This window comes from Drosophila virilis, chromosome 3 (assembly GCF_030788295.1).
Source record: "Drosophila virilis strain 15010-1051.87 chromosome 3, Dvir_AGI_RSII-ME, whole genome shotgun sequence".
Classification (NCBI taxonomy): Eukaryota; Metazoa; Arthropoda; class Insecta; order Diptera; family Drosophilidae; genus Drosophila; species Drosophila virilis.
The window spans coordinates 6,283,729-6,307,811 of record NC_091545.1 but is presented as its reverse complement, the minus strand read 5'-3'; the positions used below and the strand labels follow the sequence as shown (position 1 = coordinate 6,307,811).

Genomic DNA, 24,083 nt, shown 5'->3' with positions numbered 1-24,083 from the left:
TTTTAATATCTCGGGTAAATATCGTCTGATTTTGAAATTTTATACCGTTTTGAATTCATACGGATCCCTACTATTAATTGGCATTCAAAGATATTAGAAATATATGGCTTAAAAAAAGTTGCTGACCAAAAATCGATTCGTTTGTAAAATCAACCTCTTTTGATGATTTTATGGAATATCTCGGCGAAATAATGTCCGATTCTGGAATGATGTACCATTTTTGACTCGTAAGAATCAGTACTATCGATTGGTGTTCAAAAAATGAAAATCTAAATTTTGACCCAAATCAACCAAAACAGCAAGGGGTTACATCACGTTTTTTCTCAAAATTGAGTTCGGTTAGAAAATGACAATCATTTTTGATGAAATTTTTTAATATCTCGGGTAAATATCGTCTGATTTTGAAATTGTATACCTTTTTGAATTCGTACGGATCCCTACGATCAATTGGCATTCGACGATATTAGAAATATATGGCTTACAAAAAATTGTTGACCAAAAATCGATTTGCTTGTAAAATCAACATTTTTTGCTGATTTTATGGAATATTTCGGCGAAATAATGTCCGATTCTGGAATAATGTACCATTTTTGACTCGTAAGAATCAGTACTATCGATTGGTGTTCAAAAAATGAAAATCTAAATTTTGACCCAAATCAACCAAAACAGCAAGGGGTTACATCACGTTTTTTCTCAAAATTGAGTTCGGTTAGAAAATGACAATCATTTTTGATGAAATTTTTTAATATCTCGGGTAAATATCGTCTGATTTTGAAATTGTATACCTTTTTGAATTCGTACGGATCCCTACTATCAATTGGCATTCAACGATATTAAAAAAATATGGCTTACAAAAAATTGTTGACCAAAAATCGATTTGTTTGTAAAATCAACCTCTTTTGATGATTTTATGGAATATCTCGGCGAAATAATGTCCGATTTTGGAATGATATACCATTTTTGACTCGTAAGGATCAGTACTATCGATTGGCATTCAAAAAATGAAAATCTAAATTTTGGCCCAAATCGACCAAAACAGCAAGGGGTTACATCACGTTTTTTTTCAAAATTGAGGTTGGTTAGAAAATGACAACTTTTTTGATGAAATTTTTTAATATCTCGGGTAAATATCGTCTGATTTTGAAATTTTTACCGTTTTGAATTCATACGGATCCCTACTATTAATTGGCATTCAAAGATATTAGAAATATATGGCTTAAAAAAAGTTGCTGACCAAAAATCGATTTGTTTGTAAAATCAACCTCTTTTGATGATTTTATGGAATATCTCGGCGAAATAATGTCCGATTTTGGAATGATATACCATTTTTGACTCGTAAGGATCAGTACTATCGATTGGCATTCAAAAAATGAAAATCTAAATGTTGGCCCAAATCGACCAAAACAGCAAGGGGTTACATCACGTTTTTTTTCAAAATTGAGGTTGGTTAGAAAATGACAACTTTTTTGATGAAATTTTTCAATATCTCGGGTAAATATCGTCTGATTTTGAAATTTTATACCGTTTTGAATTCATACGGATCCCTACTATTAATTGGCATTCAAAGATATTAGAAATATATGGCTTACAAAAAATTGTTGACCAAAAATCGATTTGCTTGTAAAATCAACATTTTTTGCTGATTTTATGGAATATTTCGGCCAAATAATGTCCGATTTTGGAATGATATACCATTTTTGACTCGTAAGAATCAGTACTATCGATTGGTGTTCAAAAAATGAAAATCTAAATTTTGACCCAAATCAACCAAAACAGCAAGGGGTTACATCACGTTTTTTCTCAAAATTGAGTTCGGTTAGAAAATGACAATCATTTTTGATGAAATTTTTTAATATCTCGGGTAAATATCGTCTGATTTTGAAATTTTATACCTTTTTGAATTCGTACGGATCCCTACTATCAATTGGCATTCAACGATATTAGAAATATATGGCTTAAAAAAAGTTGCTGACCAAAAATCGATTTGTTTGTAAAATCAACCTCTTTTGATGATTTTATGGAATATCTCGGCGAAATAATGTCCGATTCTGGAATGATGTACCATTTTTGACTCGTAAGAATCAGTACTATCGATTGGTGTTCAAAAAATGAAAATCTAAATTTTGACCCAAATCAACCAAAACAGCAAGGGGTTACATCACGTTTTTTCTCAAAATTGAGTTCGGTTAGAAAATGACAATCATTTTTGATGAAATTTTTTAATATCTCGGGTAAATATCGTCTGATTTTTAAATTTTATACCTTTTTGAATTCGTACGGATCCCTACTATCAATTGGCATTCAACGATATTAAAAAAATATGGCTTACTAAAAATTGTTGACCAAAAATCGATTTGTTTGTAAAATCAACCTCTTTTGATGATTTTATGGAATATCTCGGCGAAATAATGTCCGATTTTGGAATGATATACCATTTTTGACTCGTAAGGATCAGTACTATCGACTGGCATTCAAAAAATGAAAATCCAAATGTTGGCCCAAATCGACCAAAACAGCAAGGGGTTACATCACGTTTTTTTTCAAAATTGAGGTTGGTTAGAAAATGACAACTTTTTTGATGAAATTTTTTAATATCTCGGGTAAATATCGTCTGATTTTGAAATTTTATACCGTTTTGAATTCATACGGATCCCTACTATTAATTGGCATTCAAAGATATTAGAAATATATGGCTTAAAAAAAGTTGCTGACCAAAAATCGATTCGTTTGTAAAATCAACCTCTTTTGATGATTATATAGAATATCTCGGCGAAATAATGTCCGATTCTGGAATGATGTACCATTTTTGACTCGTAAGAATCAGTACTATCGATTGGTGTTCAAAAAATGAAAATCTAAATTTTGACCCAAATCAACCAAAACAGCAAGGGGTTACATCACGTTTTTTCTCAAAATTGAGGTCGGTTAGAAAATGACAACTTTTTTGATGAAATTTTTTAATATCTCGGGTAAATATCGTCTGATTTTTAAATTTTATACCTTTTTGAATTCGTACGGATCCCTACTATCAATTGGCATTCAAAGATATTAGAAATATATGGCTTACAAAAAATTGTTGACCAAAAATCGATTTGCTTGTAATATTTCGGCGAAATAATGTCCGATTCTGGAATAATGTACCATTTTTGACTCGTAAGAATCAGTACTATCGATTGGTGTTCAAAAAATGAAAATCTAAATTTTGACCCAAATCAACCAAAACAGCAAGGGGTTACATCACGTTTTTTCTCAAAATTGAGTTCGGTTAGAAAATGACAATCATTTTTGATGAAATTTTTTAATATCTCGGGTAAATATCGTCTGATTTTGAAATTGTATACCTTTTTGAATTCGTACGGATCCCTACTATCAATTGGCATTCAACGATATTAAAAAAATATGGCTTACAAAAAATTGTTGACCAAAAATCGATTTGTTTGTAAAATCAACCTCTTTTGATGATTTTATGGAATATCTCGGCGAAATAATGTCCGATTTTGGAATGATATACCATTTTTGACTCGTAAGGATCAGTACTATCGATTGGCATTCAAAAAATGAAAATCTAAATTTTGGCCCAAATCGACCAAAACAGCAAGGGGTTACATCACGTTTTTTTTCAAAATTGAGGTTGGTTAGAAAATGACAACTTTTTTGATGAAATTTTTTAATATCTCGGGTAAATATCGTCTGATTTTGAAATTTTTACCGTTTTGAATTCATACGGATCCCTACTATTAATTGGCATTCAAAGATATTAGAAATATATGGCTTAAAAAAAGTTGCTGACCAAAAATCGATTTGTTTGTAAAATCAACCTCTTTTGATGATTTTATGGAATATCTCGGCGAAATAATGTCCGATTTTGGAATGATATACCATTTTTGACTCGTAAGGATCAGTACTATCGATTGGCATTCAAAAAATGAAAATCTAAATGTTGGCCCAAATCGACCAAAACAGCAAGGGGTTACATCACGTTTTTTTTCAAAATTGAGGTTGGTTAGAAAATGACAACTTTTTTGATGAAATTTTTTAATATCTCGGGTAAATATCGTCTGATTTTGAAATTTTATACCGTTTTGAATTCATACGGATCCCTACTATTAATTGGCATTCAAAGATATTAGAAATATATGGCTTACAAAAAATTGTTGACCAAAAATCGATTTGCTTGTAAAATCAACATTTTTTGCTGATTTTATGGAATATTTCGGCCAAATAATGTCCGATTTTGGAATGATATACCATTTTTGACTCGTAAGAATCAGTACTATCGATTGGTGTTCAAAAAATGAAAATCTAAATTTTGACCCAAATCAACCAAAACAGCAAGGGGTTACATCACGTTTTTTCTCAAAATTGAGTTCGGTTAGAAAATGACAATCATTTTTGATGAAATTTTTTAATATCTCGGGTAAATATCGTCTGATTTTGAAATTTTATACCTTTTTGAATTCGTACGGATCCCTACTATCAATTGGCATTCAACGATATTAGAAATATATGGCTTAAAAAAAGTTGCTGACCAAAAATCGATTTGTTTGTAAAATCAACCTCTTTTGATGATTTTATGGAATATCTCGGCGAAATAATGTCCGATTCTGGAATGATGTACCATTTTTGACTCGTAAGAATCAGTACTATCGATTGGTGTTCAAAAAATGAAAATCTAAATTTTGACCCAAATCAACCAAAACAGCAAGGGGTTACATCACGTTTTTTCTCAAAATTGAGTTCGGTTAGAAAATGACAATCATTTTTGATGAAATTTTTTAATATCTCGGGTAAATATCGTCTGATTTTTAAATTTTATACCTTTTTGAATTCGTACGGATCCCTACTATCAATTGGCATTCAACGATATTAAAAAAATATGGCTTACTAAAAATTGTTGACCAAAAATCGATTTGTTTGTAAAATCAACCTCTTTTGATGATTTTATGGAATATCTCGGCGAAATAATGTCCGATTTTGGAATGATATACCATTTTTGACTCGTAAGGATCAGTACTATCGACTGGCATTCAAAAAATGAAAATCCAAATGTTGGCCCAAATCGACCAAAACAGCAAGGGGTTACATCACGTTTTTTTTCAAAATTGAGGTTGGTTAGAAAATGACAACTTTTTTGATGAAATTTTTTAATATCTCGGGTAAATATCGTCTGATTTTGAAATTTTATACCGTTTTGAATTCATACGGATCTCTACTATTAATTGGCATTCAAAGATATTAGAAATATATGGCTTAAAAAAAGTTGCTGACCAAAAATCGATTCGTTTGTAAAATCAACCTCTTTTGATGATTATATGGAATATCTCGGCGAAATAATGTCCGATTCTGGAATGATGTACCATTTTTGACTCGTAAGAATCAGTACTATCGATTGGTGTTCAAAAAATGAAAATCTAAATTTTGACCCAAATCAACCAAAACAGCAAGGGGTTACATCACGTTTTTTCTCAAAATTGAGGTCGGTTAGAAAATGACAACTTTTTTGATGAAATTTTTTAATATCTCGGGTAAATATCGTCTGATTTTTAAATTTTATACCTTTTTGAATTCGTACGGATCCCTACTATCAATTGGCATTCAAAGATATTAGAAATATATGGCTTACAAAAAATTGTTGACCAAAAATCGATTTGCTTGTAAAATCAACATTTTTTGCTGATTTTATGGAATATTTCGGCGAAATAATGTCCGATTCTGGAATAATGTACCATTTTTGACTCGTAAGAATCAGTACTATCGATTGGTGTTCAAAAAATGAAAATCTAAATTTTGACCCAAATCAACCAAAACAGCAAGGGGTTACATCACGTTTTTTCTCAAAATTGAGGTCGGTTAGAAAATGACAACTTTTTTGATGAAATTTTTTAATATCTCGGGTAAATATCGTCTGATTTTTAAATTTTATACCTTTTTGAATTCGTACGGATCCCTACTATCAATTGGCATTCGACGATATTAGAAATATATGGCTTAAAAAAATTGTTGACCAAAAATCGATTTGCTTGTAAAATCAACATTTTTTGCTGATTTTATGGAATATTTCGGCGAAATAATGTCCGATTCTGGAATAATGTACCATTTTTGACTCGTAAGAATCAGTACTATCGATTGGTGTTCAAAAAATGAAAATCTAAATTTTGACCCAAATCAACCAAAACAGCAAGGGGTTACATCACGTTTTTTCTCAAAATTGAGGTCGGTTAGAAAATGACAACTTTTTTGATGAAATTTTTTAATATCTCGGGTAAATATCGTCTGATTTTTAAATTTTATACGTTTTTGAATTCGTACGGATCCCTACTATCAATTGGCATTCAAAGATATTAGAAATATATGGCTTACAAAAAATTGTTGACCAAAAATCGATTTGCTTGTAAAATCAACATTTTTTGCTGATTTTATGGAATATTTCGGCGAAATAATGTCCGATTCTGGAATAATGTACCATTTTTGACTCGTAAGAATCAGTACTATCGATTGGTGTTCAAAAAATGAAAATCTAAATTTTGACCCAAATCAACCAAAACAGCAAGGGGTTACATCACGTTTTTTCTCAAAATTGAGGTCGGTTAGAAAATGACAACTTTTTTGATGAAATTTTTTAATATCTCGGGTAAATATCGTCTGATTTTTAAATTTTATACCTTTTTGAATTCGTACGGATCCCTACTATCAATTGGCATTCAACGATATTAAAAAAATATGGCTTACTAAAAATTGTTGACCAAAAATCGATTTGTTTGTAAAATCAACCTCTTTTGATGATTTTATGGAATATCTCGGCGAAATAATGTCCGATTTTGGAATGATATACCATTTTTGACTCGTAAGGATCAGTACTATCGATTGGCATTCAAAAAATGAAAATCTAAATGTTGGCCCAAATCGACCAAAACAGCAAGGGGTTACATCACGTTTTTTTTCAAAATTGAGGTTGGTTAGAAAATGACAACTTTTTTGATGAAATTTTTTAATATCTCGGGTAAATATCGTCTGATTTTGAAATTTTATACCGTTTTGAATTCATACGGATCCCTACTATTAATTGGCATTCAAAGATATTAGAAATATATGGCTTAAAAAAAGTTGCTGACCAAAAATCGATTCGTTTGTAAAATCAACCTCTTTTGATGATTTTATGGAATATCTCGGCGAAATAATGTCCGATTCTGGAATGATGTACCATTTTTGACTCGTAAGAATCAGTACTATCGATTGGTGTTCAAAAAATGAAAATCTAAATTTTGACCCAAATCAACCAAAACAGCAAGGGGTTACATCACGTTTTTTCTCAAAATTGAGTTCGGTTAGAAAATGACAATCATTTTTGATGAAATTTTTTAATATCTCGGGTAAATATCGTCTGATTTTGAAATTGTATACCTTTTTGAATTCGTACGGATCCCTACTATCAATTGGCATTCAAAGATATTAGAAATATATGGCTTACAAAAAATTGTTGACCAAAAATCGATTTGCTTGTAAAATCAACATTTTTTGCTGATTTTATGGAATATTTCGGCGAAATAATGTCCGATTCTGGAATAATGTACCATTTTTGACTCGTAAGAATCAGTACTATCGATTGGTGTTCAAAAAATGAAAATCTAAATTTTGACCCAAATCAACCAAAACAGCAAGGGGTTACATCACGTTTTTTCTCAAAATTGAGGTCGGTTAGAAAATGACAACTTTTTTGATGAAATTTTTTAATATCTCGGGTAAATATCGTCTGATTTTTAAATTTTATACCTTTTTGAATTCGTACGGATCCCTACTATCAATTGGCATTCGACGATATTAGAAATATATGGCTTAAAAAAATTGTTGACCAAAAATCGATTTGCTTGTAAAATCAACATTTTTTGCTGATTTTATGGAATATTTCGGCGAAATAATGTCCGATTCTGGAATAATGTACCATTTTTGACTCGTAAGAATCAGTACTATCGATTGGTGTTCAAAAAATGAAAATCTAAATTTTGACCCAAATCAACCAAAACAGCAAGGGGTTACATCACGTTTTTTCTCAAAATTGAGGTCGGTTAGAAAATGACAACTTTTTTGATGAAATTTTTTAATATCTCGGGTAAATATCGTCTGATTTTTAAATTTTATACCTTTTTGAATTCGTACGGATCCCTACTATCAATTGGCATTCCAAGATATTAGAAATATATGGCTTACAAAAAATTGTTGACCAAAAATCGATTTGCTTGTAAAATCAAAATTTTTTGCTGATTTTATGGAATATTTCGGCGAAATAATGTCCGATTCTGGAATAATGTACCATTTTTGACTCGTAAGAATCAGTACTATCGATTGGTGTTCAAAAAATGAAAATCTAAATTTTGACCCAAATCAACCAAAACAGCAAGGGGTTACATCATGTTTTTTCTCAAAATTGAGGTCGGTTAGAAAATGACAACTTTTTTGATGAAATTTTTTAATATCTCGGGTAAATATCGTCTGATTTTTAAATTTTATACCTTTTTGAATTCGTACGGATCCCTACTATCAATTGGCATTCAACGATATTAAAAAAATATGGCTTACTAAAAATTGTTGACCAAAAATCGATTTGTTTGTAAAATCAACCTCTTTTGATGATTTTATGGAATATCTCGGCGAAATAATGTCCGATTTTGGAATGATATACCATTTTTGACTCGTAAGGATCAGTACTATCGATTGGCATTCAAAAAATGAAAATCTAAATGTTGGCCCAAATCGACCAAAACAGCAAGGGGTTACATCACGTTTTTTTTCAAAATTGAGGTTGGTTAGAAAATGACAACTTTTTTGATGAAATTTTTTAATATCTCGGGTAAATATCGTCTGATTTTGAAATTTTATACCGTTTTGAATTCATACGGATCCCTACTATTAATTGGCATTCAAAGATATTAGAAATATATGGCTTAAAAAAAGTTGCTGACCAAAAATCGATTCGTTTGTAAAATCAACCTCTTTTGATGATTTTATGGAATATCTCGGCGAAATAATGTCCGATTCTGGAATGATGTACCATTTTTGACTCGTAAGAATCAGTACTATCGATTGGTGTTCAAAAAATGAAAATCTAAATTTTGACCCAAATCAACCAAAACAGCAAGGGGTTACATCACGTTTTTTCTCAAAATTGAGTTCGGTTAGAAAATGACAATCATTTTTGATGAAATTTTTTAATATCTCGGGTAAATATCGTCTGATTTTGAAATTGTATACCTTTTTGAATTCGTACGGATCCCTACTATCAATTGGCATTCAAAGATATTAGAAATATATGGCTTACAAAAAATTGTTGACCAAAAATCGATTTGCTTGTAAAATCAACATTTTTTGCTGATTTTATGGAATATTTCGGCGAAATAATGTCCGATTCTGGAATAATGTACCATTTTTGACTCGTAAGAATCAGTACTATCGATTGGTGTTCAAAAAATGAAAATCTAAATTTTGACCCAAATGAACCAAAACAGCAAGGGGTTACATCACGTTTTTTCTCAAAATTGAGGTCGGTTAGAAAATGATAACTTTTTTGATGAAATTTTTTAATATCTCGGGTAAATATCGTCTGATTTTTAAATTTTATACCTTTTTGAATTCGTACGGATCCCTACTATCAATTGGCATTCAAAGATATTAGAAATATATGGCTTACAAAAAATTGTTGACCAAAAATCGATTTGCTTGTAAAATCAACATTTTTTGCTGATTTTATGGAATATTTCGGCGAAATAATGTCCGATTCTGGAATAATGTACCATTTTTGACTCGTAAGAATCAGTACTATCGATTGGTGTTCAAAAAATGAAAATCTAAATTTTGACCCAAATCAACCAAAACAGCAAGGGGTTACATCACGTTTTTTCTCAAAATTGAGGTCGGTTAGAAAATGACAACTTTTTTGATGAAATTTTTTAATATCTCGGGTAAATATCGTCTGATTTTTAAATTTTATACCTTTTTGAATTCATACGGATCCCTACTATCAATTTGCATTCAAAGATATAAGAAATATATGGCTTAAAAAAATTGTTGACCAAAAATCGATTCGTTTGATAAATCAACCTCTTTTGATGATTGTATGGAATATCTCGGCGAAATAATGTCCGATTTTGGAATGATATACCATTTTGACTCGTAAAAATCAGTACTATCGATTGATGAAAATCTTAATCGACCAAAACAGCATCCCGTTTTTTCTCAAAATTGAGGTCGGTTAGACAATGACAACTTTTTTGATGAAATTTTGTATGGTGATTTATGTTGATTTTTTTATATCTAGTGATTATTGGAATTCCTTAAGATTACGATTGTCGATTAACGTTAAAAAAAATCTCCATCAAGTACTTAGCCAAATTTTGCAGAATTTATAATTATATTTTAAAATAAGTCACTTTTTACAAAAGATATTAAAAACCCTTCAAACCAATTTAGATATTGTTACTGATCCGTTTTATACAAAAATTATGATATTAATACCTTGTCATTTTTTTTACGGATTCATAAAGCGATGCTATTTGGAAATCGGACTTAATAAAATATTTGTTTCACTTAATAATGTTAATTACATTCCCATTATTTGAAGATTGTAATAATTATAATAATTTTTGATCAGCAGTAATTGAAGTGTCGGAACGAAAAAATATTGTATTAAGGCAAGATCAATAATCGCAATTAATTGATTGTAATTCAAGTCACAAGAGAGTAAACAGTAAGGCCCGAGAGAAGCTCAGACTACTTGGTATATGTATTATTGTATATACAATATAAGTGTAGATCAGTTGTATATGACGCAAATATTGAGGCAGGTTTCGCATACGTAATTGGATGACTCTGTACTCAGTTTGACATTGTTTATTTATGATATGCAGTCTGAATCGCGTGTAGGTATTGAAACCAGTTGAAAGGCTTAAGATGAAAATAAAGAAGTACTTTAAAGGCATGCTGTTGCGATTACGAATAGTTGGTAGCACGCTGAGTAATACAAGTTCTTGTTGAATTTTAATTGTTGAATTAATGCCAATAAATAAGTTATATTATTGTAAAATATTAAAAAATATTAATAATTCGAAAATGAGTAATTCAAGCTCCGACCTTAAGACAGATTTGCTTATCACTTCCAACAAAGTCGTGAGTGATTGACAGCGTCGGGGAGCTGGGGAATTTTCTGAATAGCCAAGGCGACGCGCCATATAAACAAAAGAAACCGCCAAACACAGCAAGACAGAGCGATAGAGAGAGAGAGAGAGAGAGAGAATGTGTAAGAGAGCAGCATTTAACATGTAGATTCTCTCAGTTTCTGTCGCGGAAAGCTCCCTCGCCAAGCTCTGCTCGCTTGGCGCTCAGTCGCGGCGGGAATCTCGAGTTGGACAGTCGCATCGATCCGATAGATAGAAACTGACGAGCTGCCAGACGTGATCTGCGTGTGTGCGCCGTGTGCTTAAATTTGTATTTGATATTCCTAAATATTATCGTGTGCACAACATGGCCACGCCTCCTTTTCGCCTGCTCTTGGCGCTGTTCTGTGTGAATTACATGGCCCTGGCACAAAACCCCACCCAAACACCAGTTGGGGCTGGCGTCGCAGCCCCAGACTCTCACAATCACTGGAGATCGCATACGCGCGGCAACTTCCGAGTGCGTTAAGTATACGTTAAAATAACATGAGAATAAGGAGAACAAAAATCTCCAGAAATTACGAGTGAATGTGAAATTCAATTGTTTGCGGAATTAATTTCTGTTGGGTTCAACGGGCTTCGTTGCGTGTTGTTGTTGCTGTTGAAGTATTATCTTACAATATGTACATATATATACTTTACCTTCTACAGCATTATGGCACGCCTGCTCCTGCGACTGCGCCCCCACAGCATAACGAAATCAAGGAGCTGATGACGAACTTACACGATCGCGTTGGCATCTTGGCGACCTTGGACGAGGACCAGCGCCACCGTCTGGAAGTGATCGATAAGAAGTGAGTGGATAGATTTTGAGAAAAGGTTGACAACAACTTTGAGCAGACAATGAAACGTATGCCATCTCGCTGAACAGGTTTTTTAGCACACAAGGTATTTGGGAAAACCGGTAAAACGCACAAAAACAACATCGAAAATATGTTGTTTTTTTTTTTGGCATTTTGTTTAGTTTTTCGGGCCCTGTCAAGCCCGTCGCTTACAATGCAACATTGATTATGCGGAGATGCGCCATTCTCAATTGGCCATTGAGCAACGCGTAATTATACGTGAGTGCGGCAAAAGTATCTTTGAGGTACACACAACAAGGCACACATTTGTCGGGACAATTTATGGTGCTATTGTCTGCTTTGCTGTTGTATCTTATTTATTTAGCTTCGGCAAACATTTCGCACACCTTTTTACCTGTTTATGGATTGGCAATTTGTAGCTGCTTTCGTTTCACTCAACAAATTATCCGAATTCACATTTGTTTACCCGAAACAACAGAAATCTTATGTGTAGAAACGGGCTGATCGCAAATTTTGGCATTTGTGTATAAATTAAACGCACACTTAATTATCTTGCCAGAATTGGAAATACGTCACAAAGATGTATGCACGAGGCATTAACTGGGCTCTAAGTGTATATTGAATGCTGATAAATAAAATTGTTCCTCGCCCGCATTGAGTCATGTACTATATACAGAGGTCAGACATATATTTTCTGATCGATCTGAAGTGCGATGATATCATGCTGTTCAGTTGCAAATACATATGCACATTATCTGCAAATATGCGCCGCTTTCCATAGAACATTTTGCAGCTTGTTTGGTCGAAGATTATGAAATTAAAATTGAATTAAATGCTAGCTAAATTCTCTGCTCGATTCAACGCTATTTTTTGATAGATAATATGTGTATATATATATTATTTGTTAAATAATAATATAACATACACATATTAATAAACAGACAATAGCCAAGCAAGGCACAATCAAGTCCATGCGAATTTATATAGATAGTATTTAATATGATGCATAATATATTTGAATATTTTTACTTTTATTTATTTGCGTTTCTATCGGTGCTTTATAAGAGAAACTCAATTTTAATTGTCCACCAATTTGTTTCTCTGATATTGCACCTTGGTTAATATTCAAATATATACTAAATGCCACATCTATTAAACATACGTATTAAACTGTGCTGATGGATTGAATGACTGACCGATTGATGACCAACGCATAGTCCAAACCATAAAGGTGGGCAGCTAAAAGGCAGCTTGCAGTAGTTAACATATGAGTTTTAATTACATTGAAATATTTCTGATTGACTGATTGACGATTAACCATAAGAAGTGGGAGGCTTAAGTGCTTACAGTAGTTAACATATGTGATTTAATTACATCTAAATAGACTAAACTGTTTCTGCTGATTGACTGATTGACTGACTGATTGATTGTCTGACTGATTGATGATCAACGCATAATCTTATGCAATTTAATTGCACGCTAAGACAGGGTCTTAACAAATTCCACCCGCAACGGAAAAAAACGGATCGTATGAGATCATTTTGTTGATTAATCTGGCATCAAATAAGTTTTCAAAGAATCTTCTGAGAATTCATTTAGAAATGTGTAAAACTTTTCGGAAAATTCAACCCACTGAATGAAAAATGAGAGTCAAAGGTTGCGATGATCGCAGTCGATTTCAATTGCATTAATCCTATCTTTCAAATCTTTAAATTCATAAAAAAAATCTAGCAAAAGTATTATTTGCAATTATTTTTTAAACATGATTGGGGAAAAACCACTTTGCTCAGTGGAAATGGGGTTTTAGGGTAGAGCGAAAAAGATTCTATAGGGGGAAAAAATGCATAAAATAACAAGACACCAATTTGATTAGCTAGTTTCTCATATATGCATTAATACATACCACTTGCTTGTCTCGTACAGGGTCGATCAGCTGCTGGACAGCAATACGGGACGCATGGAGTCGCTGAAAGCGCAACAGCTGAACTTCGGGCAGCGCTTGGACAGCTTCGAGCACATCCAGCGATTGACGCGGCACACACTGGACGAGCTGAAAGGTGAAACCGACAAATATCTGGGATCCCGTGTGGCCAGACAGCTGAGCCAGAAGCAAAAGAATCGCGACAAATTGCGGGGTAAAAAGCAACACAGACTCGAGTTTCAGCTTCCGCATTGATTGATGTCGCTTTTTTGTTTGTTGTGTGTTGTTGTGCTGCTTGGCTCTGCGCTCGCTGTGAAGACCCGCAATTAACTCAGTTCCAACCATTTCACAGATCTGTCACGTCAGGTGCGTGCGACGCCCGAGGAGCAGTCATACGTGGCCACCAACATGGCCAACCTGTTCGGCAACCAGCCCGCGGCAACGGGCAGCCCCTTCAATGCCTCCCAGCTGGATGTCTCCGGTCGCCTGGATGCACTGGCCACATTCCTCGTCTCGCTGGCCTACAATGTGCGCGAGACGCAACAGAACGTTGGCAAAATAGTCCAGAACACCAAGTAAGCTGATCCGAATCAAACTCTAGCCAGGCTCAATCCCAACTCGCACATCTCTCGCACAGCAACATCAAACGGCGACTGGCTAATCGGAACAAGCCGCAGTCTGCCCAGCTGCCAACAGCCTTTGCGCCCGCGTCTGCCGTGGAGGAGCATGCGACGAGCTGCCTGCAGTCCTATCTGGCTGTCAATGGCATCCTGAAGCTGCAGCTGACGCCCGAGAGCGAGAGCTTCTATGTGCCCTGCGAGGACGACGGCTGGACGGTGATCATGAATCGCTCCTCGGACGACATCAGCTTCGAGCGCAGCTGGCTGGAGTACAAGGAGGGCTTCGGCAATCTGGCCGGCGACTTCTTCATCGGCCTGGACAAGCTGCATGCGCTGACTAGCTCCGCGTTGCACGAGCTGCGCATCTGGCTGCAGGACTTCGACGGCAATGTGGCCATCGCCGGCTACGACTCGTTTGCCATCAGCGGCGAGCGGGAGCTCTACGCGCTCAGCCTGCTGGGCAACTACCAGGCGCAGCTGCAGCCCCCGGCTGGCGATTCGCTCTCGTATCACGCTGGCGCCAAGTTCAGCACGTTCGATAACGATAACGACAATTGCCTCGAGTGCAGCTGTGCGCAGCGGCACAAGGCCGGCGGCTGGTTCAACGCGTGCGGCACCAGCAATCTGATGGGCGTCTACCACGCCCAGGGCCACGAGCAGGCCGGCGAGACGGGCATCTACTGGGACACCTTCCAGGGCAAGGATTACTCGCTGCGCCGCGTCAAAATGCTCATACGCCCCATCGTCGGGCAGGACGAGGCCCGCCGTTAAGCCATCGGGCGGCGGCCCAACTGGCCCCAACAACTGCCATATATCAGGGATGCCAATGCCATGTTCTGTATACTCCAATCCCAATCTTGCAAACGTCAGGGTCTTGCAAACGTCAGGGAAGCCATGCCTAGCTCCGTATACTCTAATCCCAATCTTGCAGCTGTGCGTGCGCCTTGCATTTTAACTCGTAGCCCTTTAAGTTCGAGCTGTTGCGTGTGTGCGTATACGTCTGCTCGGCACTGTGTATTTATGGAAAATTACCCTAGTTAATAAATGTGTCGTGTTCTCTTGTGCACTTGACCCGTTGTGCGTCACCTCAACTCGACTAATCGAGCGATTAGCTAAACGCAGCTCCCACAGTTGCAGCATGCGATCCAAGCCCTATTTAGGCGCTGCCTTGAGCTCAGCTCAGCTCAGATCAGAACGGAGCAGCAACATGTCTGGAATGTTTTGTTGCTGGCTGCTTTTCCTCTGCCAGGTGTGGAGCCTGCATGCGGCCAGCCTGGACACGCTGGCCCAGCAGAGCAGCATCTACTATCAGCATGTGCCCTCCGAGCTGAGCCTGGAGCGTGTGGAGCAGCTCACGGACGTGCACTCGCTCAAGCTGATCGTGCACGGCTTCTTGGGCTCGCGCAGCCACATCTCCATCATGCCGCTGCGCAATGGTAAGCCTGATCCTTGAGCTCTCTCCTGGTTGCTGCGCTAATACCCTTCTCGTCAGCCTACCAGGCGCAGGGCTTTGAGCATGTGCTGATTGCTGACTGGTCGCCCGCTGCCAACTTGGACTATCCCAGTTCGCGACGTGCCGTGGGCAGAGTGGCTCTGGTGCTGGCCAAACAGTTGGAGCAGTTTCTGGAGCGGCACAATGTGTCCGAGGAAGCTGTGCACATCGTGGGCCACAGCCTGGGCGCCCACATTGCCGGCCGCATCGGGCGCTATTTCAATGGAACCGTGGGCCGGGTTACGGGCCTGGATCCGGCTCTGCCGCTCTTCACGGCGCGCTCCGATGACGGCCTGCGGGCGAGTGCTGCTATGTTTGTGGACGTCATACACACCGATTACCCGCTCTTTGGGGATCTGATGCCGCGTGGCACTGCCGACTTCTATGTCAACTTTGGCCGTGCACCGCAGCCGGGCTGCGAGGAGGTGGATCTGCTGGCGGCCAGTAAGCTCATCTTGCAGGCTTGTGAGTGCCTGAAGGCGGCTCACTCATGGCTATGTCTAAACTGAATCTTGCAGACAGCTGCAGTCACAATCGCGCCGTGCTCTTCTATGCGGAGTCCATTGGCCTGCCCAGGAATTTTGCCTCCATTCCTTGCAGCTGGAAGGCCATCAGGAGCAGCAGCAGCTGTTTGAAGGGTTTGGCCGCGTTTGATCTGAACAGCACGGCGATCGAGCTGGCCATTGGCAATATGGATGATGGCCAGGTGGTTTATATGGGCGAGCAGGTGACACGCAGGTAACTTGATTCTCGTTTTAGCTTAAAACTTTTGAATTAAAACGAATTTTTTGCTAGCGCCACCTCTTACTACTTTCTGGAAACTAACGCAGCGCCACCTTTTGGTCAAGGCGTGCACGCCAAGTTTGATTAAGTTAAGTACCAAGCGACATCTAGCGATAAATCTATTCTGGAAGAACAGATGGCGAACGCATTTCAGGCAGCTTTTGACTTGTTGCGATTGTAAAATAATTTGCGATTTAAAGCTGATTGCTCTAAAAATAAAAACGAAAGAAATTGGAAAATTAGTGCTGACTTATTTCTTAGTATACTTTTGGGGCTTCATAATTTAATAAATTTAGTTATTATTAGGACTAATTTTTGAAAAAAAAATAGTTTTGAAGCTGTCCATTGCTAAACAAGTATGAGGTTCTAGTCGGGAGTTCCCGACTAGGGAATACCCTGAATACTGGAATACTCCGCTTCCAACATCAAATGCATTTTGGAGTTTGCGGACTCTAGCTCTTCCTGCGCAGGCGCTAGGAGCACCTGCATCTAAAATTTCAAGTCTCTAGCTCTTATAGGTTCTGAGATCCCTGCGTTTATACATACGGACGGACGGACGGTCGGACAGACAGACGGACATGGCTAGATCGACTCGGCTATTGATGCTGATCAAGAATATATATACTTAATGGGGTCGGAGATGCTTCCTTTTGCCTGTTACATACATTTGGATTTGCACAAATACAATATACCCTTATACCCATTTTTAATGGGTTCAGGGTAGAACAAAATGTTGCCAATATCTTACTAGGAACTGGGACAAGGAATTGGAAACAGTTTTCGGTGTAATTTTTGGATTCGGGTTTTCTTCACTTCGGATTACTATTGTTATTTAGTTCCTCCACTTTTCATTATCTTGGGAAAATGCTTTTGTCTTAGATGCAAATTTTGATGAGACGTGGACGTTAAGGATTTTCTTTCGAATAGCTTTCCAAGCAGGTGGAAATGAGCAAAACAAATTAAAAGTGCATAAGTCGCAGTTATTAACCATACCGTTGGAAAAACATTAAAATTATATTTGTCCAGACAATTTTGTGTCGCGCTGACCGCAAGTTAAATTTCTTTTCAGCTTTTCTTTCTGACTACAAATGAAATTTTATGAATGAACATCAGCTGGAGTTGCAGTTGCAGTTGTTGTTGTTGTTGCTAGCAAAGTGCAGAGCGAACTGGGGACCAAGTCCCGGTTATTTATGGGCCAATAACTTAACAACAAAACGCTCATCTACATTTAATGGCGATAATTTTTGACGCAATTTGAGAAAAACACGCAGCGGCGGTCGCTGCGGTCCCCAGCCCATCTCAGATGCGACTCGACTCGACTCGACTCGATTCTTGGCCTCAAAGAAACACCAAGAAGCCAACCGCAACAGATAACACAAAACACTTGACACCTTGGCGAGCCTGCAGGCGAGTCCACAAAGCGTGAGGCTGCCACCTGAGGCCAACGTAGTGGAAGGAAGGGGGGGCAGGGTGCAACAGCTCAGAGCGGAGCACAATAAAAAGCGGAGAGAAACAAATGAACGCGGCGATCGTAAATTTACAATAAAAAGATCCCAAGTCGAGCGAGCTCTGTTCGGATAAAGGCAGCAAAAGAGGTGGAGGAAGGGATTGTGCAGCAAGTTGTAAATTCGAGGATTCTCAGTTGGCAACAGCTGGCGGCATTCCTCATGTGGGTGGCAGAGAGATAACCTTCGTGACTTCACGCGTTCTAATTCATTGCCTCAATTGACGGGGCCAGTTGCTGGGCGAGTGCTTGTTGGCAGGCACTGTGTTTGTGTTTGAGTTGGTTTCACAAATCGATTTCAGGCTTCATTGGAGCCGCATAGCGCACAGGAAACTCCCGCACTTTGCGCTTAGCTTTTCTTTTGTTTTCCCCAAGTGCTTGACCCCCCACCCACTACACCTTTCGCCTCTGCCCCATCTGTAATTCAAATGCGTAAAACTAGGCCCTATTTTCAGCTCCCTCCTGCTCTACCTTGATCAGGCAAGTTGATGCGCTCGGTCAAGCAGCGAGTTGTTGTTGCTGTTGTTGTTGTTGTTTTTGCTGTGTTTCTTTTTTTCGTTCCGAGCATAACATTAGGTTCTCATTTTGGCTCATTTTCCCCTATTTGCCTTCATTCGATTTCATTTCCATGTAGATTTTTGTCGTTTTGTCGTTTTTGTTTTTCCACCTTTTGTGAATTTGTGTCATGCGTCGGTTTTTTCCTGCTCGGTTGGCTTTTGTTCTACTGCGTCTGTTCTTTTTTTTTCTATGTTTGGCTTTAATTTCTGTTTGCTGAGCAAAAAACAGACACACACACACACACACACATACTCGCATACATTCAGTCAAAGAGCTGTTGACTTTCTAGCATCAGTTGACCCTCAAATGAGGCTCTTGTCTTTTTACTCAGCTTCGAACACTTCCGATCCAATTCGAATGGTAAAAACAAAGAATGCCCAGGAATTGCGCACAATATTGAGTAAATTCTCTTGCTGTCTTACTTTAAAAGTATTTCATAGAATTATTTTATAAAATTTAAAGATCTTAAAGAAATTCAATTAACTTTTTCCATTCTCTCTTCCTACTTGTGCCTGCAGACGGAGATTCTCATGCCGCGTTGCATTTAAATTATATAATTCCTCAACTGTTTTGACACATTTCTTAATGGCACTTCACACACACACACACACACACACACACACACGCACACACACACACTGGAGTGAACAAATGCAAAGGCAAAGCCAAGCGGACAAGAAGAGAAATGATATTGTAATTGGCAATCGCTGTCGTGCATAAATCACATGCATAAATTCAAGCTACGGACATTTGGAAGCGACACCAACGCGTTCTTTAAGCCCCCCTCAACCTCTAACCCCTAGCCCAGAGCTCAGTCCGTGCTCGTCCTCGTTGCGGTCGTTAGTTGGATTCAATGTTGATATCCAATTGGAAAATTTTTCATTAACTAATTGAACATTTTATGGCAACACAGGTCGCACAGTAATTCAGCTACGGACTCGGACTCCGAGCTGTAGTTGGCGCCAATATTGATGACAAGCAGTAAGAGAGGCGGGGAGGGGCAGGACGGGGTAGGTTCATAGAGCACACTAACACACACACACAGCAGGAGGACAGCCTAATCTGCGGCGGGCAACAAAAAAGAGGCCATGGCAAAGCAGACACGAAAGGACATTGGCACAAATGAACACACGCACACACACACACACACACACACACACACACACTCACACTCAACTGATGTGTGGCCTGTGTGTGTCTTCGATAATTTACGAGGACACGCTTTGCTCGAACTGCCCTCGCAGTGGCTTTTCCCCCCGAATACACACAGGTAAAATGCTAGAAATTTGCATAACTGTCTGATGGGAGGACGCCATGGCGGATGTTAAACATTAGCGCGTGCTGGACAGCACCCAACCCCGCTCGCCCCTCTCAACCAGCTCGTCCTGGCGAGAAACCCCAAAAATAATTAAGGTGAAAATTGCTGTCGACACGCAAACTGCAAGAGGCCAAGAGGCCAGCCAAGGGGACAGCTCGGAATTCTTCTTCTGTTGTCGGCTTTGAGAAATGACCAAACGAGCAGCTGATAAAAAGCGAAGAGCAGCCAAAAAATCGACTCTGACCGATTGCGGCACAGATGACTAATGAAACCTATTAGCCCTGTGACAGATGAGGAGACTGCGTCTCTGTCTCTGTCTCTATCTGTGTCTGGTTCAGCTCCCGATGATGGATAAGCTCATTAAACTGAGCCGCAGACACAGGCGACCAGATTGCAGCAGTCGCCATTCTGGTAGCCCTCGGATCAACCAGTAGCTGCCAGCTTGACGGGATCGCTGGCGGCACCATCTATGTGGCTGACCCTTGGCTTGTCATTTAATTGAAGCTTGCCGGTGGCCCCGCCGCGCACTGTTGACATTTCCTTATCGCTAACACAGTTTTTCAACTATTTTCGGGGCCCCAGCGACCGCTCACCCACTCTTGACTGCTCGCAAGTTCCACTTGATAAATTCGAATGGTTAAAAGCCTTCTCCAGGACAGCTTCTAATTGCTGAGCCTGAGACCTGTTTTCATTACAAGGCGAAGCTGAGCAGAACTCTGAAGAGTGTTTGTATATATGTTACTCGAGACCCTATAATATACTTTCCAAAATTGTCCACTTATTTTGACATTTGCTTATTAATAATAATAATAATTCTACAACTACTTATACTACTAAAAAAGATAATAATAATAATAATAATATTAATAATAATAATAATAATAATAATAATAATTATAATGATGATACTAATAGATAATAATTATCAAAATAACAATAAAATTGATAATAAAAATCAATAAAAAATTATACTGTTTTTCATTCTCTCTGGCATTGACGATTGCACCCTCCTTTATCAGACCCATTTCCACTTTGGAAACGCTTTCGCATTAGTTAGAACTAACACCATTTCTTGTGTGTAAATTGATTGAGCTTAGTAACCCATTTCATAAACAAATTTAAACGAAGTTTTAAATAAATTAATAAACAAAGCTATTTAGATAATTTAGAACTTGTTGAAATCGAGTTCGGATTCGAAGAATAGCCAGTTGTTATTGAGTTTGTAGCCCCTTTGCTTTCCTGATAAGCCCATTCATGTAAGCAAACAGTTTTTGGTCTTAAAAGGCAGCCAATTGAATTGTATCATGACGTAGCCTCATTGGCCCAATTGTTTTTACAACCACAAAACCTAATCAGAATTCAAATTTCAATCGAATTACCGAATTTCGCAAGCGTTCGGGACACATTTCTTTATCTTGAGCAAAGTTTTCCAGTCGGCCATAAAATCGATAGACAATTTTTATGGAAATTTTTGCTATTTGTCTTTGTTTTTTATTTATTTATTTGCTTTTTTTCTCTATTTTTCTGTTTTGATGTCAGTGTCAATTGTTGTGTCGTCTGCGACGAGTTGTGTTGATTTTTGGGTTTGGCAACGATTTCATTATAATTTTTATTTTTTATTTTATGATTTTATAACACGAAAATTAATTTGTTTATTTCACATTTTGTAGTGCAATTGTTTTGTGCGTCGTCGCATTTATAATTTATCAGTTTTACGACCGGCGACAAGGCGCAATGTTGGAGGAGCTCAAATTTCACAACTGCAGACCAAACCAAGCTACAAGCCTAATGGGGGGTTGCTGACCTAATTAATAATACGAATGTGCAATGGGAGCAGTGTTTAGAGAAGTCGGAGCTGAAGCTGGAGGTGGACTTGGAGCTGGAGGTGGAGCTAGAGGTGTTGGTGTAGGTGGCATTGGCTTTCTCCGTGAAGCTGCCCACACGGCTGGCTTTAATTAATTATGTAGAAAAATTAATTTCATTTCAATTGTGCGTCTCGCAGGCGCATCATTAGCAGCTGGCTGCGCGGAGAGACCCAAAAATAAAACAAAACCCGCTGAGTAAGCAATGATAGTGCTCGCCCCGCATCCTCGATCGCTCCAGCTCCACGTCCACTCGAGTGTCATATTCGAGTGGGCTTGAAGGTGATTAACGCGATCATAGAAATGATGTTTTCCAAAAAAAAAAATATGTGTATATGAAAAAAACTTAAAAAATAATAACAAAATGCGCATAAGCGTAAGTGTGTCGGATCGTCTTCGGTTCACGATGCTAACAACACCTGAAGTGGCCCCTACAAGCGATCGCCCCGATCCGATCCGATCACACACTGATCGCAGTCTACGATCGTGACTCTTTCTTTCTTCATTTGCGCACGCGCTAAATGTCAAAATTGTTTAAAAATTGTCTACTGAGCTGATCGCAGCACAACGAAGCTCAGAGTCTCTTTCCATTGACAAATATTATTCCAAATGTATCCCTGATTCTACAAATAAAATAAATATATATATTATAGTTAAAGCTTGACCCTCATTGATGACTGATTCACGGACATGAGTCAGTGACTGACTGATTGTCTGACTGTCTGACTGACTGATTGACTGACTGAATGACTGATTGCTGATTGAACAGCTTTGTCTTTGTCCTTTCATTATTCAATATACTTTTGTATAACTATTTCTGCCTGCCAATTGCATTTTATTCGGATATTTCCATACTTTTTATACTGCTATTTTAATTCCTTACCCAAACCTATATGCCCTATGGAAGGGTATTAGCTGCGGCCGCCTGTTGTTTTGGGCTTTTGGCGTTTGATGTTTGGTTTGCTGCTGGCTCTGGCTGCTGGCTGCTGGCTCTGGCTGTGGCTGTGGCACGGGCATGGGCACGCCCTCAACGGCATGCCGCCCACTGGAACGTGTCGAATCATTCATTGCATTGCGCAGAATGTGGGCTGCCGCTGGCGGGCCTATTGGGCCTTCAAGGTGTTGAAAACAGCGAGTACGCCGGGTCGGTTCGGGCCGGGCCGGGCCAGGCCGGGTACAGAGCGTTTTGTGTGCATTTGTAATTGTTAAAAGGCTCTGCCCGGCTCAGCTCAGCAGCTCAGCAGCTCAACAGCTCAGCTGCTTGGCTGCTGCTGTCATTATTTTCTGTAACATTTAGCAAAATCATTAATAATTGTTGCTGGCCATGTTGTTGCTGTTGTTGCTGCAGCCGCGACACAGATACGCACTTAAAAATTGTCAGACGAGCGACAGAGACATCGCGCCGTGTTGCCTTTGCATTTGGTGTTAACTTGATTAGCATTCGCATAAATTGTGATTGTTCATGTTGATGTTGACTTGTTGCAGTTGCATCTTGTCTGGCATTTGCATAGAATGCGCATTTGGCTCTCAGCTTGCAGCTCTCAGCCGTGATTTGGGTTAATGTTAATTGCCGCTATCTATGGCCAAATATCTCTAGATATCTGCTAGACATCTGCCTTTAGCCAGAACTGATCGAATCCGCTGAGAATTCAATTAAAATGCGTTATGCAAACAAATGCTTCGATTGGGCTGCGATCCGAGTGCTTTCCACAGAATATGCGAGTAAACAAGCGATTCCCGAGAAATATCGGGCCACAAAACAAATTGCCGCGTAATCTTCGAGTGCCTCCGGGGCGACCAAATAAATCGAAACCAATTTTTGAATACGATACATTGTCCTTTAGTTTTTATCAACAAGTGCCGCCAAGTGGAATCAATCAAGCGAAGATTTTCAGTATTCCTCGGAGAGTTTCGGCAGCGTTTGTTGCCCGCCTCAAAGCGTGACAATATTTTGGCCACAGATTCAGTTGAAACCAGGGTATAACCAGGGGCAGGGGCAGGGGCAGGGTCAGGGGCAA

The 24,083-nt window shown here is 38.4% G+C and overlaps 2 protein-coding genes across 4 annotated transcripts; both read left to right on the top strand.

Moving 5' to 3' along the window:
* Positions 1 to 11,362: 11,362 nt before the first annotated feature.
* Positions 11,363 to 15,619, top strand: LOC6624430 (angiopoietin-related protein 7). Of its 2 annotated transcripts, none has more exons than XM_002046544.4 (5): positions 11,363 to 11,664; positions 11,856 to 11,998; positions 13,931 to 14,142; positions 14,281 to 14,503; positions 14,566 to 15,619. In XM_002046544.4, exons 1-5 carry the CDS (start codon positions 11,512 to 11,514, stop codon positions 15,317 to 15,319), a joined length of 1,485 nt encoding a protein of 494 aa, XP_002046580.2. In that variant the 5' UTR covers positions 11,363 to 11,511; the 3' UTR covers positions 15,320 to 15,619. The 2 variants fall into 2 exon arrangements, with proteins under 2 accessions (XP_002046580.2, XP_015030903.1); XM_015175417.3 differs by having other exon boundaries at positions 11,364 to 11,664; positions 13,931 to 14,064.
* A 67-nt stretch (positions 15,620 to 15,686) lies between these two features.
* Positions 15,687 to 17,062, top strand: LOC6624716 (pancreatic triacylglycerol lipase). 2 transcript variants are annotated; one of them, XM_032435017.2, is made up of 4 exons: positions 15,687 to 15,984; positions 16,041 to 16,484; positions 16,559 to 16,778; positions 16,836 to 17,062. In XM_032435017.2, the coding sequence occupies exons 1-4, from the start codon at positions 15,687 to 15,689 to the stop codon at positions 16,909 to 16,911; spliced, it is 1,038 nt and encodes a 345-aa protein (XP_032290908.1). In that variant the 3' UTR covers positions 16,912 to 17,062. The 2 variants fall into 2 exon arrangements, with proteins under 2 accessions (XP_032290908.1, XP_002046579.2); XM_002046543.4 differs by having other exon boundaries at positions 16,041 to 16,505.
* The last annotated feature ends 7,021 nt before the right edge of the window (positions 17,063 to 24,083 follow it).

Bases quoted from the DNA above. Each gene is read 5' to 3' on its own strand.
- LOC6624430 (XM_002046544.4), top strand. From the start codon at position 11,512: ATGGCCACGCCTCCTTTTCGCCTGCTCTTGGCGCTGTTCTGTGTGAAT. The intron at 11,999-13,930 runs GTGAGTGGATAG...TGTCTCGTACAG, and splicing joins CTGGAAGTGATCGATAAGAA to GGTCGATCAGCTGCTGGACA. The intron at 14,143-14,280 runs GTAAAAAGCAAC...ACCATTTCACAG, and splicing joins GAATCGCGACAAATTGCGGG to ATCTGTCACGTCAGGTGCGT.
- LOC6624716 (XM_002046543.4), top strand. From the start codon at position 15,687: ATGCGATCCAAGCCCTATTTAGGCGCTGCCTTGAGCTCAGCTCAGCTC. The intron at 16,506-16,558 runs GTGAGTGCCTGA...TGAATCTTGCAG, and splicing joins TAAGCTCATCTTGCAGGCTT to ACAGCTGCAGTCACAATCGC. The intron at 16,779-16,835 runs GTAACTTGATTC...ATTTTTTGCTAG, and splicing joins GGCGAGCAGGTGACACGCAG to CGCCACCTCTTACTACTTTC.